Here is a 16,570-nt window from a genome sequence, read left to right as displayed (position 1 = left end):
AAAGTTCATGATTTCTAGTATTCTAAGGACTAGAGCTGTGCTGCATTTGGCGACGGGATACCTCTTGGCTTGGGGAGGAGAAAAAGGCAGTGTACAAGTCGACTGTTGAGATTAAATAGTGGACTTTGATCTTAGACATTGACACTAGCAACTCACTGCTAATTTCAGTCACGCCAACAAAATAGACTGATCGTGCACTGGCAGCTCTAAAAAGGGATGGATTTTGTTCTCGTTCATTGGTGTTTCTAGGACACAGGACCTTTTTTGGGCTGCAAGTTTGGTCATTTTGAACTCCTGGATAAATAGGTACATGTTGACTTTCTCAGGTGAACCACGTTGTTTCCATATTTTCTTTCTCTTTTTTCATGCCCCTGATAGTGCACAATCTGTTAAAGTCAAACATTAAGCGCTGGATCATCCTCATAATTCCTGTGGCATGTTCTGCTTCTGGACCTATCATCATGTCCCCCTGGTCACTCTTTCTTTATGGCGCAACCACATTCTGAGCTGAGATCACTTTATTTAAAAACAGACCTGTATTATGTAGAACTGTCCCAAGAGCACCTAGAGACTGTTCGATTGACAAGGGTGTCTAGTAGATTCCAGGACGAGAGAATGTAGTTTGGATGTGTCCTAGGACGCCAGCGAAGATTAAGATGATTTAGTTGTGTTCTCTCCATTATGGTTCACCTAACTAGTAAGGTGTTTAGGTCAAGCAATGTAGGAATGCGAGGGTGCCTTTCTAAATGCTGTAGCTTCAGCTTGATGAATCTGAGCTGCCTTCCCTTATCCCAAGAAAACCTATATGGTTTTCATAGGGACAATTTAATTCAGTCAGCTGGTTCCTTATGTTTGCAGAATTTCTAGTTGGAAGCCTACATAAAATAGGAATCATTCCTGCTGCTCTCCCATTTCATAGAAGGACCCTTTACACCCTGAATGTTGTGTTGGGCCTTTTGCTATTTCATAGAATGTGCTATATCTGATCACACCTTACCTAGGTAATTTATACCCTGAAAGCTTCCATTGCGACTTGGAGCAAATTCTTGTATTCTTCACTGTTACCTGCAATAGCCTCTATTTGCTGAAAGCATATAGATTCACTCACCCAAGGCTAAGCTTACGTGTTCTATTTTTCAGTGGCTTGTTCTGCTTGAATTGGATTCTAGAGCAGCCACATTGGCTTCTCCTCCTTATGTAAACCCTTTGTATCAGAGATCCACTGCAAGGAACATGCCAAGTTTGGTCAGGCTTTGCTGAAGAGCAGCTTTAGCTGAGCCAACGAGCTCTGATTTACTGCCACCTCCCAAGGTCTTCAGTGCTTGGCAGTTTTCATTGTGTTGGTGTTATAAGATCAAGTTATTTGGCATAGTGAACTTTGTAGTAGTAATCTTGCAGCTCACTTTTGCCCTTCTTCGTTGTAGTTCTTTCTTCTTACGATGTGTGCAGTCAACCAATATCTTGCAAAACACAATATGATAACTGAATTAGGGATTTCAAAACCAAAATGTCAAAGAAGTACGGATATTCCTTTTGTACCCTTCCACCCATTGCCTCACCCAACAGCTTTCAAGTAAGGTTTTCTATTTATGTATGAGAATGACGTGTGGTCATTCAGAGAACAAGCATTTGTATATGTTTAACTCTTTTAACTTTTATTTAAATACTCTTATATAGCGCCAGTTCACCTTTAGGTATTCCAGCGGTTTACAGATAACCAGTAATCGGTTGCATCGTAACTAGAAAACCACAATAGCAATATAAAGATGCTAAGGAGAGAAGGAGGTCGAAGCCCACTTCTCGGCAGAGAGCATTGTCCTCTACTGTGAACAAGCAATACCTCTTTGCCTTGTTCATGACAGTCTTTACATGACACTCCTATGAATTATGTTCTTCATGGTCAGTGTTTCATAAGTGAATCCCCTAGAAGTGTGTTCTAAGACATGTTGAAATGTTCTGAGATAATTTCAGGTTAGTTCCACTTTACAAGCTTCTCTGCCAGCATTAGCCTTTCGGACACCTTCTCTTGGAGCTAAATACAGTTAATCACCTGCCGTCTTATTTGAAAACACAAATTTCTACACCCACCGGACCAAGTGGAAGAATTCTTCACCCCTGCAAAAACCAAACAATAAAACATTTCCACGCTTTATGGGGTTGTATGGAAAAAACATTTTGTCCCATTGGTTCCCGAAATACGTTGACATTTCAGGGACATTTCCCCAATGTGAAATGATACTACAGGCTGTTTTCTTCTCAGGAATTTGGCAGAGGTGTTAGATAGTAACTCACTGCATATGCTACTCCGTGGTTGAATTTCGATCACACAGTTACTTATTGCACTGTTGACTCATTTTACCACTCGAAGCTCTGCACTGCCGTGGGTCCTCTGTCTCACACCTTTCTCGAGTTTAAACATTTTTCTACATTTTGGGCCTTATTTTGGTTGGCCTTCCTGTGGCCAGTGTCATCTTCTTTAACCCCTAAAAGTTGATTTTCAAAACACTCTTTTTATGGACATTGTTGATCTGGTGGCATCACCATCTACGTAAACTTTTTTGATACAGGGTTCCAAACAAATGCCCTAAAATGTTTGTCTCGTGCATATATGATATTTTACTGGGTTTTGTAGGCATCCAGTACTGCCTTTCCTTATCTGCACGCATCAGCGTGCATTAGAGTGACAAGTGGCAAGACTGGCACCGCCAAAGTTGCACCTTTTGGAATAATGCTTCGAGCTACATCACTACTTTGCCCATCTTACTGCACATCTGGCAGCTAGCCTGTAGAGACAGTGTGCTATTTCTCTTTCTGGGGGCCAGGCATGACAAAACCTTTTTGATACTTCTGGCCTAAGTGAAGGTTCGAGAGAGTGACTCAACAATCTTATATGAGGAAAATTTCGTTGGCCTAGAGTTCTTCTCTAAAACCCCAGAAGGGCTTCTGTAGACAATGTTTTTGAGGAGGTCTGTCTCCTCCGGAGTCCAGAGTATGGAACTAGAGTATTGTTTGGAGCAGAACTACACTAGCTTCCTGAAGATCTTGCTTAGTTTGTATGGGCCGTGGTTGTTCACAGGTGGCAGAAAAGGCATTGGAGGCTGTCCACCATTTACTGGTTATTGGTAGAAATGTATTAATTCTTTTGGGCATGCTGTGGTATGTGGTGTGGAGAAAAGTTATCTTCGCAAAAGAAAATTAGGAGTCAGCTTTGTTTTTTTTGTCATAAGAAAGCTTTTGTCTCTGTGCTAAATGAAGAAGGCCAATCAGGAAGCATCACATTAGAGCCTGGCCAATTACAGTAAGCCTGAAGAGCATCTTCTTGTTGGACAGCTGCACAAGTGTTGGCAGGGCACAATATTTTTAAGAGTTTGCTCAAGCAGCAGTCAAGCCCCTCACCTTTTAGAATGCTTCATTTGTAAGTTCACCTTTTTTAGCTGGAGCTTGTATTTTGTGGTTTGATTATCCTGCAATTTATTGGCATAGCAAATCCGTTACTCAAAATGAAAGTTTCAGGAAAGGCATTATCTGTATTGGTGTAAGGGAAAATGAGAGAGAAAACACCAGTCAGCGTGGAAACATCACTGGAGAATCCCTCAGCACACCCAGAGCAGAAGGTATTAGACTGGCCAGTTTCAATTTTGAGTAGAAAGGTCCTGTGATAAGAAAAGGCACAATGATGATCAACCCACATGAGTAACAAACACGAAACCCAAATGAAACCCATATGAGCAAGAAACATGAAAGTCTGAATAGGGAAGGCAACTCTTCAGAAGAGATGGCCAAAAAGAGCCCAAAGGCACCAGGCAACACAGTGAGACTAGTAAGCTGTTTGTCAACAGACCAGCTCCAGAAATGGGTCCAGGCAGCCCAGAGTTCTTAAAGAACAAGAACCAAACTAGAAATTGGGGGTAAAACAAGAATGCAACACAGGATACACAAACCATGGAATGAACAAAATAACAGACACAAACCACACAGTGCGGTGATGGGAGCCGTACACCAAGTGGAAAGTTGTCATGATCCATCTTGCTAGTTTGTTGCTTTTCACAGGAACTGGAAATCACCCTCACCCACAACTGCCTGTTTTTTGACCCTCAATGTCTTTTGGTGGGCACGCTGCCCAGAGCTGGTCCTCCACAGTCTCTAATGCTTCCCAGCTCTACCTGGGTTTCTCAGACTGAATTAAAAAGTTTGCACTAGTACTACCTTTCCCGCTCCTCCCTTGATGACATCCTAACATTTGTCTGTTGCCTATTTTAGTGCAGCTAGGTTATGAAACAAAGGTTTCTCCTTGGTATATTATTGTTCTTTACAATTCCTTCTTAGATAAGTTTGTTTTATTTCTATTTGAGTGAAGTCCTTCAAGTGTTCCCATTTGATACTAGCCACCATTGTAGTCCTGAAGATCGTCATTTATTGCATCTATTCTTTTTCAAAGCTTTATGTTCTGTGTGCCCTTCCTACTTCCCAGTCTCCAGCTGGCCTCCTTTATCCTGGGAGGCTTTCTTTCTTCTTTTGACAGATCACCCTTCTCTCCCGTGGGTTCTAGTTCCACCACGACTTCATGATTGCCTTTGCTCTTTTTCATTCCCAGCATATCTTCAGGTTCATCCACAAGACTTCTTAGTATTTCTGCATGTCTTTCCTCCTCTGATTACGGCCATCTTCTTACTCATAAATGTAACCTTTTAGCATGAGCAATACTGACGATCGAGCCCATAATTCACTATATCATATGTATTTTTTTCCAGTTTGTTCTAAATTCCTAATGTGGACTAGTATGTCACTCATTGTGCGGAAACATCCCTTTTCTCACCCGCTGTAAAATCACCCCCTTGTCTCTTTTACAGCCACCCCAGTTAAACACATCATCCAAGAATGTGTAGCCTCTAGTAACAAGCTCTCTTATTAATTCCATAATTATGCTTTGTGTAAAGGTAATAAGTGTCACCCTTCTGTGATCATGTGGTGACAAGAGGCAACCAGGTCTGTGACTTTATGCTTTGTCACACTGCAAATTTGCTTGCAGTATCTGCATTGCACATGGTTGGGGAAACTTTATTCTTTTCAATACTGGTGGTTTCCTGTGCTGAATTAGTACAGTGCAACAAAGGAATTGGTGGTAGGGATGGTTAGATGAAGTTCACACACAGACTATAATATTCAGTTTAGATGCAATAAAGTACATTTCATGGCATAAAATTTGTTGTCAATGAAAAAGACGCCATCCTGGTTTTCTCTTCCAAAGGTTTATTTTCAGTAAGTAAGACTGTACCAACCCTGGCAGCTCCAGCAGCAACTGACACTGCTGTCACTGCTCACAATCTTTCCACTCCCTGCATTCCATCCTGTTGCTTAGACACCGTTACATGTCCAACATTCCACCAAAACATTCCACCACATAACCCAACAGTCAACATAGCCATGTTAGCACTGCATGGCCCAAAGCAGATGAATAGGCATTAGTAGGCCTGGAGCAATTGATGATGATGCCTACAGTTCAATAACTGTACCCCAGGGTTGTCCGCCTGAGTCGACTACAAGATAGGGACTTTTGGTCGAGATTTCTGTAAGTGCAGTTTGTTGTGGAACCGCGGTAACAACAGGAAAATCCCAGATCTGATCTGGCAGCCGCTCAGGAGCACCCTAGTCCTTCACTGAACCAGCGGTAGGACTGAATCAGGAGTGGAGTCATATTCCACCAGACAAGGAGTGGGTGTGATTCTCCTCTTCTGTGCTTCGAGCTGGCGGAGTCGATCCTACCTGCAGCTGAACGGTGAGTAAGATGGAGCCTGAGTGACAGTGCAATACATTGCTGATGTTTGGATCAGCCCCTTGCTAGGAAGTGAATTAGCATTCACATGATGTGGTTATGACTTGGGTAAACAGCTGACAGTGTAGAAGGTTGTCTTCAAGAATATGGAAGAACACTGGTTCTGTATGCTATGACTTCTAATCAAAGATACTAGAAATGGGGTCTCTAGTTGGCAGTGGTTTGCACCCTGCTAAGTAGGTACCCTCAACCTAGTCAGGATAAGGGAGTCACACAGCTAAGATAACCCCTTCTTCACCCTCATGGTAGCTTGGCACAAGCAGTCAGGCCTATCTCAGAAGCAATCTGTGAAGTATTTATGGACACCCACACCACTATTAAAGGACTCTGTACCAGTTTAGAAAAATAGCCAATATTTATCTGAATAAAACAAGACCAAAACAACAAAAATCCAGCATACACAAGCAAAGATATATTTTTTTAAAGATTAAATCTCAGTAAAGTGCTTAGAAATATAATAGCTCCAGCTGGTGCTATCATGACATCGATGACGGCGTCGTTCCCAACAGTCTGGCGCCGCTCGCAAGGGAGGGTGGGCTGGCCATTAGGTCACACATACCCCAAGAACTGTACCTTTGGTAAACTATGAAGCAAAGACGTTGCACGAAGACAGGGAGGTGAGGGGTCACTGGAAGCGGTGCGGCATACGTTCCTGCTACCGGTGAGGTGAGGCTTTGGTTCCTTACTGCGAGGTAGAGGAAGTGTGGAGTAGGTTCCTTATGGTTGCAGGGGAGGTGATGCGGTGTTGGGAGCGAGGCGCTGTTTCCTTACGATCTGGCAGGGTCAATGAATCTAGCAGTTCAAGACGTGCGGTGTCGACTTTGCGGTGTCACGATCACACCACGGGGCCACAGGTGCTATGGCTGGGTTGAAATCGAGTGCCCCGTATGTTGGGGACACGGCACTCAGGACTCACCCTGTGGCAGGACTTCGGAGACATTGTAATGGCGTCGGGCCTGCGCCATTGTTTCGGTCTTTGCACTCAGTGGGGACAACTCCTGGTGCAGGCAGCAGCACAGAGTCAGTGGCTATGGTTCAGAAGTTGCTCTGGAGTCGATGCACTTGGTATCTTCTTGTTTTCACCAGAACTCAGTTCCAAGGGAACAGGAGCTGGATTTGGCACCACTTGGCAAGTCAGGACTCTCAGCAAGAGAGCCCAGGTGCTGGCAGACTAAGTCTTTGATGTCCCTGAGACTTCTTAATAGGAGGCAAGCTCAGTTCAAGCCCTTGGAGAACCTTGGAAAGAAGGATGTAGAAAGCAGAGTTAAGTCCTTTCACTCCCACGGCAGAAGCAGCAAACAGCAGGCCAGCACAGTAAAGCAACAGGCAGAGTGGCATTCCCCCTACAGCATCCAGCTCTTTTTCCTGTCCTCAGTCTAGAAGGATACTGAAGTTGTGGTCTCAGAGGCCTAATACTTATACTCACTTCTGCCTTTGAAGTAAGCAAACCTCAGAGGAACGTTTTTGTAGTGCACAAGACCCTGCCTTTCCTGCTCTGGCCCCAGACACACACCATGGAGACTGCTTTGTGTATGGACAGGCACAGCCCTATTCAGGTGCAGGTGTCAGCTCCTCCCTCCACTCTCGCCCAGGAGGACCCATCAGGATATGCAGACTACACCCCAGTTCTCTTTGTGTCACTGTCTAGAGGGAATTCACAAACAGCCCAGCTGTCACCCTGACCTGGACTTGCTTTCCTCAGCCAGGGAGAAGCACAAAATGGTTAAGCAAGAAAATGCCCAGTTTCAAAAAGTGGCATGTTCAAACTTAAAATTCAAAAACCACCTTCACCAAAAGATGTATTTTTAAACTGAGTTCAGAGACCCCAAATTCCATATCTGTTCCCATTGGGAAATTACTTAAAGGATATTTCAAGGGAATCCCCATGTTAACCAATGGGAGAGATTGGCCTTGCAATAGTGAAAAACAAATTTAGCAGTGTTTCACTATTAGGACATGTAAAACACACCAGTACATGTCCTACTTTTTAAATACACTGCACCCTGGATTGGGCGTACCTTAGGGGTTACTTACATGTAATAAAAGTGAAGGTTTGGGACTGGCAAGGGGATGCACTTGCCAGGTCGAACTGGCAGTTCAAAACTGCACACAAAGACACTGCAGTGGCAGGTGCGAGACATGTTTACAGGGTTACTCATGTGGGTGGCACAATCAGGCTCACTAGTATCATTTGATTTACAGGCCCTGGGCAAACATAGTGCACTTAACTAGGGACTTACTAGTCATTCAAATATGCCCATCATGGATAAACCATTCACCAATACGCTTTTGACAGAGATCAATTTAGCACTGGTCAGCAGTGCTAAAGTGCCCAAAGTCCTAAAACCGGCAAATACAGATCAGAAAAAATAGGAGGAAGAAAGCAAAAAGTTTAGGGATGAACCTGCAAAAAAGGCCAGGTCCAACAAAAGAGTTGCACTTTATGAACCTCTGAGCAATAATATATGTGATAAAGAAGCCCCTGTGGTACATTGTAATAATATTACTTGTCACTGAAGAGTTCCCTGTCGATGTAGATGAAGGAGGACACAAGTAGAGTTCCTTTATAAGTTCGTGGAACAACAAAAAGGCTTGTAATATCCTTTTAAAGTACAATAGAGATTATTTTATTCAGTATAATCAAGCGACACACCATCAATCTTCCCACTAATCTTTGGTGTCTTTCTCTTTCATGGGAAACAACATGATTGCACACGTCAAAAAGTAGAATCTATACCGTGAAATTAAAAGCTATAATAGCAGTTATTTATTTGTTGCCAAGAGACACTACAATCAGTTTAATGTAAGTCAGATTAAAAATGTTAAAGCTCAATGCATTGAGAAACATGCAGAGTCTACTGTCCTGTAATAACTAATTGCCTAAAGAAAAAAAACAGGTTGCCCTACATTTCTCCCATCTGCTGAGCACAATGACGTGTATGTGCGTATGCTTCGCGAAGGTGCGGTGGCCCAGCGTGATGATGTATCTGCCTAACCACGCATGCAGACACATACAGCATGACTGTGCTTCCATTTAATTTTTTTTATTTACCACACTAGGATGGTGGGTGCCAATTGAAGGGGTAAATAAAATAAAGAATAATAATTGAAAGTATACAAAAGCGCTTTTGAAAAATAAAGCAGCAAATGGCAGCCAATAGGTGCTCCAAAATTATTAAGCATTTGCAATGCAGTGGGTCTCGCGTTTGCTCGAGTTAGAGCAATTAACGTTGTAAATTGCTTACTGGACTTTTCTTGCCCCACAAGCTGAAAATAAAAAGTAAAACAGTTGACATAAGTGAGCCGATTTAAAGCTCCACTGAGCGCGAAGAAGAGACACGAAAGGAAAAAAGTTTGCTCGCAGTCAAAGTTATCAGCAAAAGTGCAATTATCCATGTAACAGGGTCGATGGCCAAGGTGGTAACAAAATCACCCCAAGGAGGGACAAATGTAAAGCATTTACTAACAAAAAAAAAAACATTTTTGACAGACAAGCCCATAAATGAGTGAAAGTGATGGTGTGCATTGGGTGTGATTAAAAGCCAAGATACATGCCAATACGTCGGAAAAGCAGCACTTGCGCGCTGCTATACTCAACATGAAAACAATGATTTTTTTTTAGGCTCGGGAGGAGTGGGAAGCAACAGAACAGTGCGTAGAAGTAGGGCTGATGGGGAATTGAGCGTGGGGAGGAAAGCAGTTGGGGGTGTGCAAGGCAGCAGTGAAGGTGCTTGAGTAAGGGGAGTAAATGAAAAGCTTGAAAAAGGGTGTGGAAACAAGAGGAAGTAAGCAAGTGAGTGTGACAAGGCCAGTTCATGGAAAGCAGTGGGTTGGTTGAGAGCCAACTGAAACAATTTCAATTGCACATCCTCTTCCATCTCCCTCTTCCATACACTCTCTTCTAGCGCTTTTGTTTCCATAGCTTGTATGTCCGCCACCAACCATTCTTCATCTTCCTCACCCACGAATCCTTCGATTGGTAATCTAGATAGACAGTCAGCATTCGCCTTTGCTATCCCCGGCACATATTCAATTACAAAATCATACTCTTGCAATCTGTAGAGCAATTTAGCTATTCGAGGAGACGCACGATTTGCACCCCTTGTTGTAAAGATGTCCACCAAGGGTTTATGGTCGGTTCGTAATACAAACCTTCTACCCCAAACATAATTCCTGAAATGTTGAACCCCCCACCAACATGCAAGAGCTTCTTTTTCAATTTCTGAATATGTGCTTTCTGCACCTTTAAGCGTTCTTGATGCAAACGCAATCACATGCTCTCTCCCTTTACTCACTTGGATCAATACTGCACCCAAGCCATACATACTCGCATCTGTGGAAATTATTGTACGATTTTTCGTTACAAATGGTTTCAGTTCGACAGCCTCAATGATGTTGCACTTTAATGTATCAAATGCTTGTTGGCATTTCTCAGACCACTCAAACTTTTGGTTTTCTTCATCAACGCTCTTAAAGGTTGGGCAATATCAGCAAAATTCTTTACAAATTTTGCATAATATTCAGCCAAGCCCAAAAATGATCTCAACTGATCTTTATCCACAGGGTTGGGTGCCTTTTCAATAGCTTCCATCAGTCCAACTCTCGGCTTAATCCCATCACCAGACACTGTATGATCCAGTTATTCTACTGTACTGCACTCAAACTTGCACTTATTCATCTCAACCGTCAGGCCCGCTTCCTCCAGGATCGAACATACCCTTCTTAACACATCGTTATGTTCCTCCACATTCTCTGCCCACACTAAAACATCATCTTGAAAGAATTTCACATTCTTAACCGCTCCCAATAAACTCTGCATCACCCTCTGGAACACTGCTGAAGCAGATGCCAACCCAAATGGCATTCTCACAAATCTAAATGCCCCTTCAGGTGTAATAAGAGGTGAGATGCCTTGACCCAGGATGCAGTACAATTTGATGATACGCATTGGATAAATCCAGTGTGGAAAACACCTTACCACCTAGGATGTCCATCAACCCATATCTCCTTGTTTAAATCCCTCAAATCCACACACATTCTAATCTTACCGTTGGGTTTCCGAGCCAACACCACAGGACTCAACCATTCTGACGATTCTATCTCCTCTATCACTCCCAACTGCAGCAATCTTGCCAATTCAACTTTCAGCGCATCTCTTAACACCAATGGTACCCCTCTCACTTTATGTACTTTGGGTACAGCACCTTCCTTTAAGATGATCCTATTTTGAAACTTCTCCAGACAACCTAGTTTTCCTCCAAACAACATTGGAAATTCTACTTCCCACCTCTTTGCTTTAGATTCATCACTTAACACAGTCAACACTTGTTCCTTAGTATTAGGGTTCAATATAAAACCTATCGCCCTTTGCTCTTTCCACCCCAGCAAACACTTTCCAGTTTCCACAACATACACACAACACTTGACTTCCCTCTGTTTAAAACTTACCATCCCATGGAAACACCCCATAACTGGTATCTTGCTACCCCCATACCCTACCAGAGCAATTTTGGAAGCAGTCAATTCCACCTTGCCAAGTTTACCCCATGCATCCTTATCTATGAGCATGTATGGGGAACAAGAATCTGCCCACATGCTGATGTGTATACCATTTAAACTCACGTCACACTTAGGTGGTCTGCAGCAATCATTATCTAACAACATAATATCATCTTCGAGCAAATCTTCTTCTGGAACGGCTTGGCCTAACATGAGCACCTGTATGCAGTCAACATCTTCATCTGAAGACGTTTTGTCCCCTTCATTACAATCGTTCTGTAGACAATTTATACTTTTCTTTTTTACTGTACTCTTCTTCTGGTTACACATTTTTGAAAAAGTCCCACCTTGTTACAATTAAAACATTTGACACTTGACGCCGGACAATTCCCAGAAAAGGCCATGTGTCTCATACTACCACATCTATAGCATCTCCTTGTCCCTTCAACTTTCCTGTCACAATTACTGTTCTTAACTCTATCAACTTCTTGCATTGTCACTTGCTCAGCATAATTTTTTCCTAATTCCTTAATATATCTTGAAGTATCTTCAATGCACCGTGCAATGACAATCGCTTCCTCCAAAGACGGATCCTTCATGCATAAGAGTTTTTCTTGAATCTTTAAACTTTTAGTGCGGTTTATTAGCTGGTCCCTTATTATTTCTTCGTGCAAATCCCTAAACTTGCACGTATTCGCCAATGTTCGTGAAGCACTTACAAATTGGTCAATCGATTCACTGGGTGCTTGTGCTCAAGAGAAAAATTTGTGACGTTCTACCACAATACTCACTTTCTTACTAAAATGATTTTCCAGTGCTATCATGGCCCTGGTATATACATCATCCACCTCGTGTCTCCTCATCAGAGCCTTCCCCATTTACAGCAAAGTTGTCACATGGTAAGGTTTTCAGTACTTTCCTGCCTTCCACTCCCAGATTATGTTTTAATAAAACAAATTTTCGCTTAGCAGTAAAAATAGCACCACCCAAAGCCTCCAAGTAGGTCTCGAAGGCTTCTTGCCAATCTTCCCACGGCGTATTCGGTTCACCAGGTACAGCCAAGAACGTGGGAATTTATGACTGTGCAAACCGGAACAATTCATATACATTTTAACACTCCTTTCCCCATTTATGCATGTCCATACTTATTTCAGCAACCTGCAGCATTTTCACGATGGTCGTTCAGTTCCAATAATGCCATCTCTTGCCAACGCTATCACATTAATTTTGTCGATGCCCTCAGCGTTGTTTTGACAACGTTCGTCCCTTTTTATAAAGGCGGTTGCCCTTATTTCAGTAATGCGGAACGTCTCTATGTTGGTTGCTGTAGTTACAGCAACGTCATCCTCTGTCGCTTGACCCCCGATGCGCGCGGTGGAGCAGCCTGCGCGGTGACAGCTTCTCTGCACGAGCCCTCTTGCAGCAGGAGGTTTCGCAATGGCTGTACCTCGTGGTGATCCTCCGATGCGCGGTGGAGCAACCCGTGCAGTAACCGCTTCCCTGCACGAGCCCCTCTGCGGTAGGAGGATTCGTAACGGTTGTTCCTCGTAGTAGGTTTGAATACGCCGCTGCACGTCCCACGCCGTTCCCGAAATACTGTTGTAAAACTTATATTGTACAAATAGTTTGCACAGTTCTTATCTGTCTTAGCGTTCACTCATACAGAAAGTACCAAAACACCCTACGGAATTCACTACACGGTACCTCAGCCTGTAGGACTGGATCCTTAAGTATGCTCCTCCTTGTTTTCTGCTTTACATTTAGACGTTCAGCCCTTCCCAGACTTGTCCAGTTTTTTCTAGGTTCTTTTCCACAGTACACTCCACACTTCTTGGTTTCCAGGTCACAATTTCTTTTTGGCACGATGCACCCCAAATCTGCTTCTTCCCAGCACGGTTGACACTCTGCCAGGGTTGGCTACCCTTGGTATCCCATCCTCGTCGCCACTGAAAAAGACGCCATCCAGGTTTTCTCTTCCAAAGGTTTATTTAGCCCATAAATGAGTGAAAGTGATGGTGTGCATTGGGTGTGATTAAAAGCCCAGATACATGCCAATACGTCGGAAAAGCAGCACTTGCGCGCTGCTATGCTCAACATGAAAACAATGATTTTGTTTTAGGCTCGGGAGGAGTGGGAAGCAACAGAACAGTGCGTAGAAGTAGGGCTGATGGGGAATTGAGCGTGGGGAGATAAGCAGTTGGGAGTGTGCAAGGCAGCAGTGAAGGTGCTTGAGTAAGGGGAGTAAATGAAAAGCTTGAAAAAGGGCGTGGAAACAAGAGGAAGTAAGCAAGTGAGTGTGACAAGGCCAGTTCATGGAAAGCAGTGGGTTGGTTGAGAGCCAACTGAAAATTTTAGTGTGGTCCACAAGAAGTCTTTTGACAGCAGACAACTAAAAACTGCTATAAGTTATGTTTATGTTTAAATTATTTGCAAAAAATACCAGCCTTGAGCAGGCACTTACCTGAGTGGCATAATGCACCCCTCTCCACTGTCTGCAAGGATGGAAGCAGGGGTGTCCCAGTTTTCATTCTTTATCAGTGATGGATTTCTGCACTTCTGTTATACAGAGCAGTTTCTCTCTCAGGACTGGCTGAGGTTAGAGAGGTGAGGGGAATTAGCACAACTCATGCCTTAAGATTATAGTTGGGTTTATCATGTAGTGCCTAAAAAGACAAAATACTTCATCACTCTGTTCTGTAAACCAAACTGAATAATTCCCGATTGCCGTTGTATTCCTACACTTTTAGTTTTGATGTTTACACTCTGCATATTTTCAGTATTAGGGTATGGAAATATGACAACATGAAGAATAATTCAAAATAATGACTATGTGTCCATATTTTATAGCTTAATATAATGGCTCTCTAAAGTTTGGTAGTAGGGTTAGAAAGGGATACTCCCAATTCTATCTTTGACTCACCTGTGGTACATATATCGTTGTCCCTTTTCACCCCAAATTTCAGTGGATCCCACTTGTCTTCACAGGCCATCTCGAACAAAGGGATGAAGGAAATCTTGCCCCCATACCCATTTCTTATTGACCTGTAAAGGGGAAGGCACAGCGTGAAGTACCTTTGCATAGAGGGTCCATTCTCAGAGTAGGGGATCTGCACACATGCCATCCATAACTTTTAACAAGGGTGAAATATTAACCTCACTCCGTTGTGGGCCAGGGGGACTTTAGTGAACAGGGGTTTTGGCTGTAGGTCATCTATGTGGGTGCCAGTGCTTTGAGAGACAGACGAAAATTACCCCCCTGTTCACCAGAGAGTCTCTCTATACAACAAAGCAGTACTCAGATTGGATCCTGTCTATGCTGCAGCCCTCGTCCAGTAGAAAACCTAAAAATTCAATCATAGTGGTGAAGTGAACCTCACAAGAAACAGACAACACTGTGTGCCCAAGAGACTCCACATAATTACAACAGTCATTGCAATATAACAGATTCGTTGGTGCCTGCAAGAGATTCTAGAAATACAAAACACTTGTGAATCAGTCTTGTTGTACTTCGTGTTAAGCACAGCATTCGATATTTTGAAAGTTTCTACTTTGGACTGTTCTCGTTAGTTAGAGTTTTCTGACTTGTGTGTTTTCTTGTAGGTTTGATGTTTTGCTTCTTCATGGACAGTCATTCACTTCTAAGACATGGCAGGATTTGGGCACATTGAACCTGCTTGCTGAGCATGGACACAGGGCAGTTGCTCTTGACTTACCAGGTAGGCTCATAAAATATTAATTTCACACCTGAGTGCAAAGAGTCAAAGCCACAGATCACTGAGTTTGCCAGTCTACGTCTTCCACACCATAGTTGCATAATCAGGCTTCCTTTATTTCTGGTTCCCCCTATAGCAGCATTGTTTAGTGCACTACCAAGGCTGGCTTCTAAGATCACAATCATCACTCCATTCGCACCTCTTAAACGACCCTAGCCTTGACACTGACAATCATCATGTGTGACTCTGCAGCATTAGTCCTGTGTGCAAAGTGTCTGGTCCATCGTTTCATGCACGAGGCTTTATACAAAAACGTAGATCAGTTTGTTAGACGGGTTGTGGAATGTATATGCTGTATAGGAGTGGTTTATTTCTGACTACTCTGAAAGACCAATTCGGGTACCGATTGTGATTTCTCATCTGGTGCTTGGCAGTTTTTAATTGTATTTTAACTTGCCTGATGCCTAAACCATTTTAATATGTTCCTTTCTACTGTTAGGTTATGGGATGTCCTTGGAGTCGAAGGCCAAGGCATCGGATCAGGGCCGACTTGACTATATGCTGCGCATCATTGAGACCCTGGGTCTGAAGGACCCAATTGTGGTCAGCCCTTCAATGAGTGGCCTCTTCTCCCTGCCCCTTGTCCTACAGCATGGGGAGCACCTCAAGGGATTCGTACCCATTGCCCCAGTGGGCACCAAGAGCTACAGTGCAGAGCAGTATCAAAGGGTACAGGTGAGTAATCCGTTATCTCTGAATGGAAGAACATAATTAAAGGGGGCAGGGGGTTAATAACATGATTTTTCTTTGAAAGCCATTATGTGGTCATTCAGTGTGTAGATGTTTGCTAGCGCTAACACTTTATTCATCAATTTGTTTGTGATTTAATATGTTAATTCGCTATCATATACCACAAACAAAGAGAGGCCTCCAAGGACATTCAGTGGGTGAAAAGTTGGGCACGGATGGAGGCTATTATATGGTGAGATAAATGTTTTTCAGATCCATCCTGTTAAAGTGTGAACACCTGAAGAGAAAGGAAAAACAACTTGCAGCTAGGTGAATATAGCATGAGGTTCGGTTCCAAAGTCTTTTGTCCTGTTTCCTATGGAATGTCAAACTGGAGGAATGTTTTGCTCCCTCTGCCTTTAGGAATGTCGGATTGAGAGTTTGTCTCTATGACAGGTGTTGCAAGTAGATAAAACTGGATGTGGGTGACAGCGCAGCACTCATTTGCTATGATCTCTTCATCTTTTTTGACACTATGTCTCCACCATGTTACTTCTCTTGGCAGAAATGTGAGAGAGGCGGGGTAGGTTTAATGGAAGTGACCATGCCTAGTTAGATTATTTACTTCAATATTGTACTCTGGTGCTCTCAGCTTTCCTTTCAAACCTCTATTCACGTCTCTCAGCTTACCTTCCACCCGGATTTGGAAGTGCTGGCATCTTCTCTTTTTCTTGCCGAATGTCTCACACCCATTGCTTATTTGATGAGTCTCAACTCGTTGAAGATCAATAGTGAC

General features: G+C 43.1%; 1 protein-coding gene across 1 annotated transcript in view; it reads left to right on the top strand.

Moving 5' to 3' along the window:
• ABHD14A (abhydrolase domain containing 14A) overlaps nucleotides 1-16,570 on the top strand; it is a 74,051-nt gene that overhangs the window by 30,245 nt on the left and 27,236 nt on the right. The window contains exons 3-4 of the mRNA XM_069206742.1: nucleotides 14,933-15,048; nucleotides 15,545-15,780. Coding sequence (XP_069062843.1) covers nucleotides 14,933-15,048; nucleotides 15,545-15,780 — 352 coding nt within the window. The remainder of the gene's footprint in view (nucleotides 1-14,932; nucleotides 15,049-15,544; nucleotides 15,781-16,570) is intronic.

Source organism: Pleurodeles waltl, chromosome 9 (genome assembly GCF_031143425.1).
Source record: "Pleurodeles waltl isolate 20211129_DDA chromosome 9, aPleWal1.hap1.20221129, whole genome shotgun sequence".
Classification (NCBI taxonomy): Eukaryota; Metazoa; Chordata; class Amphibia; order Caudata; family Salamandridae; genus Pleurodeles; species Pleurodeles waltl.
The sequence above is the reverse complement of the archived record's forward strand: the minus strand, read 5'-3'. Positions and strand labels throughout refer to the sequence as shown.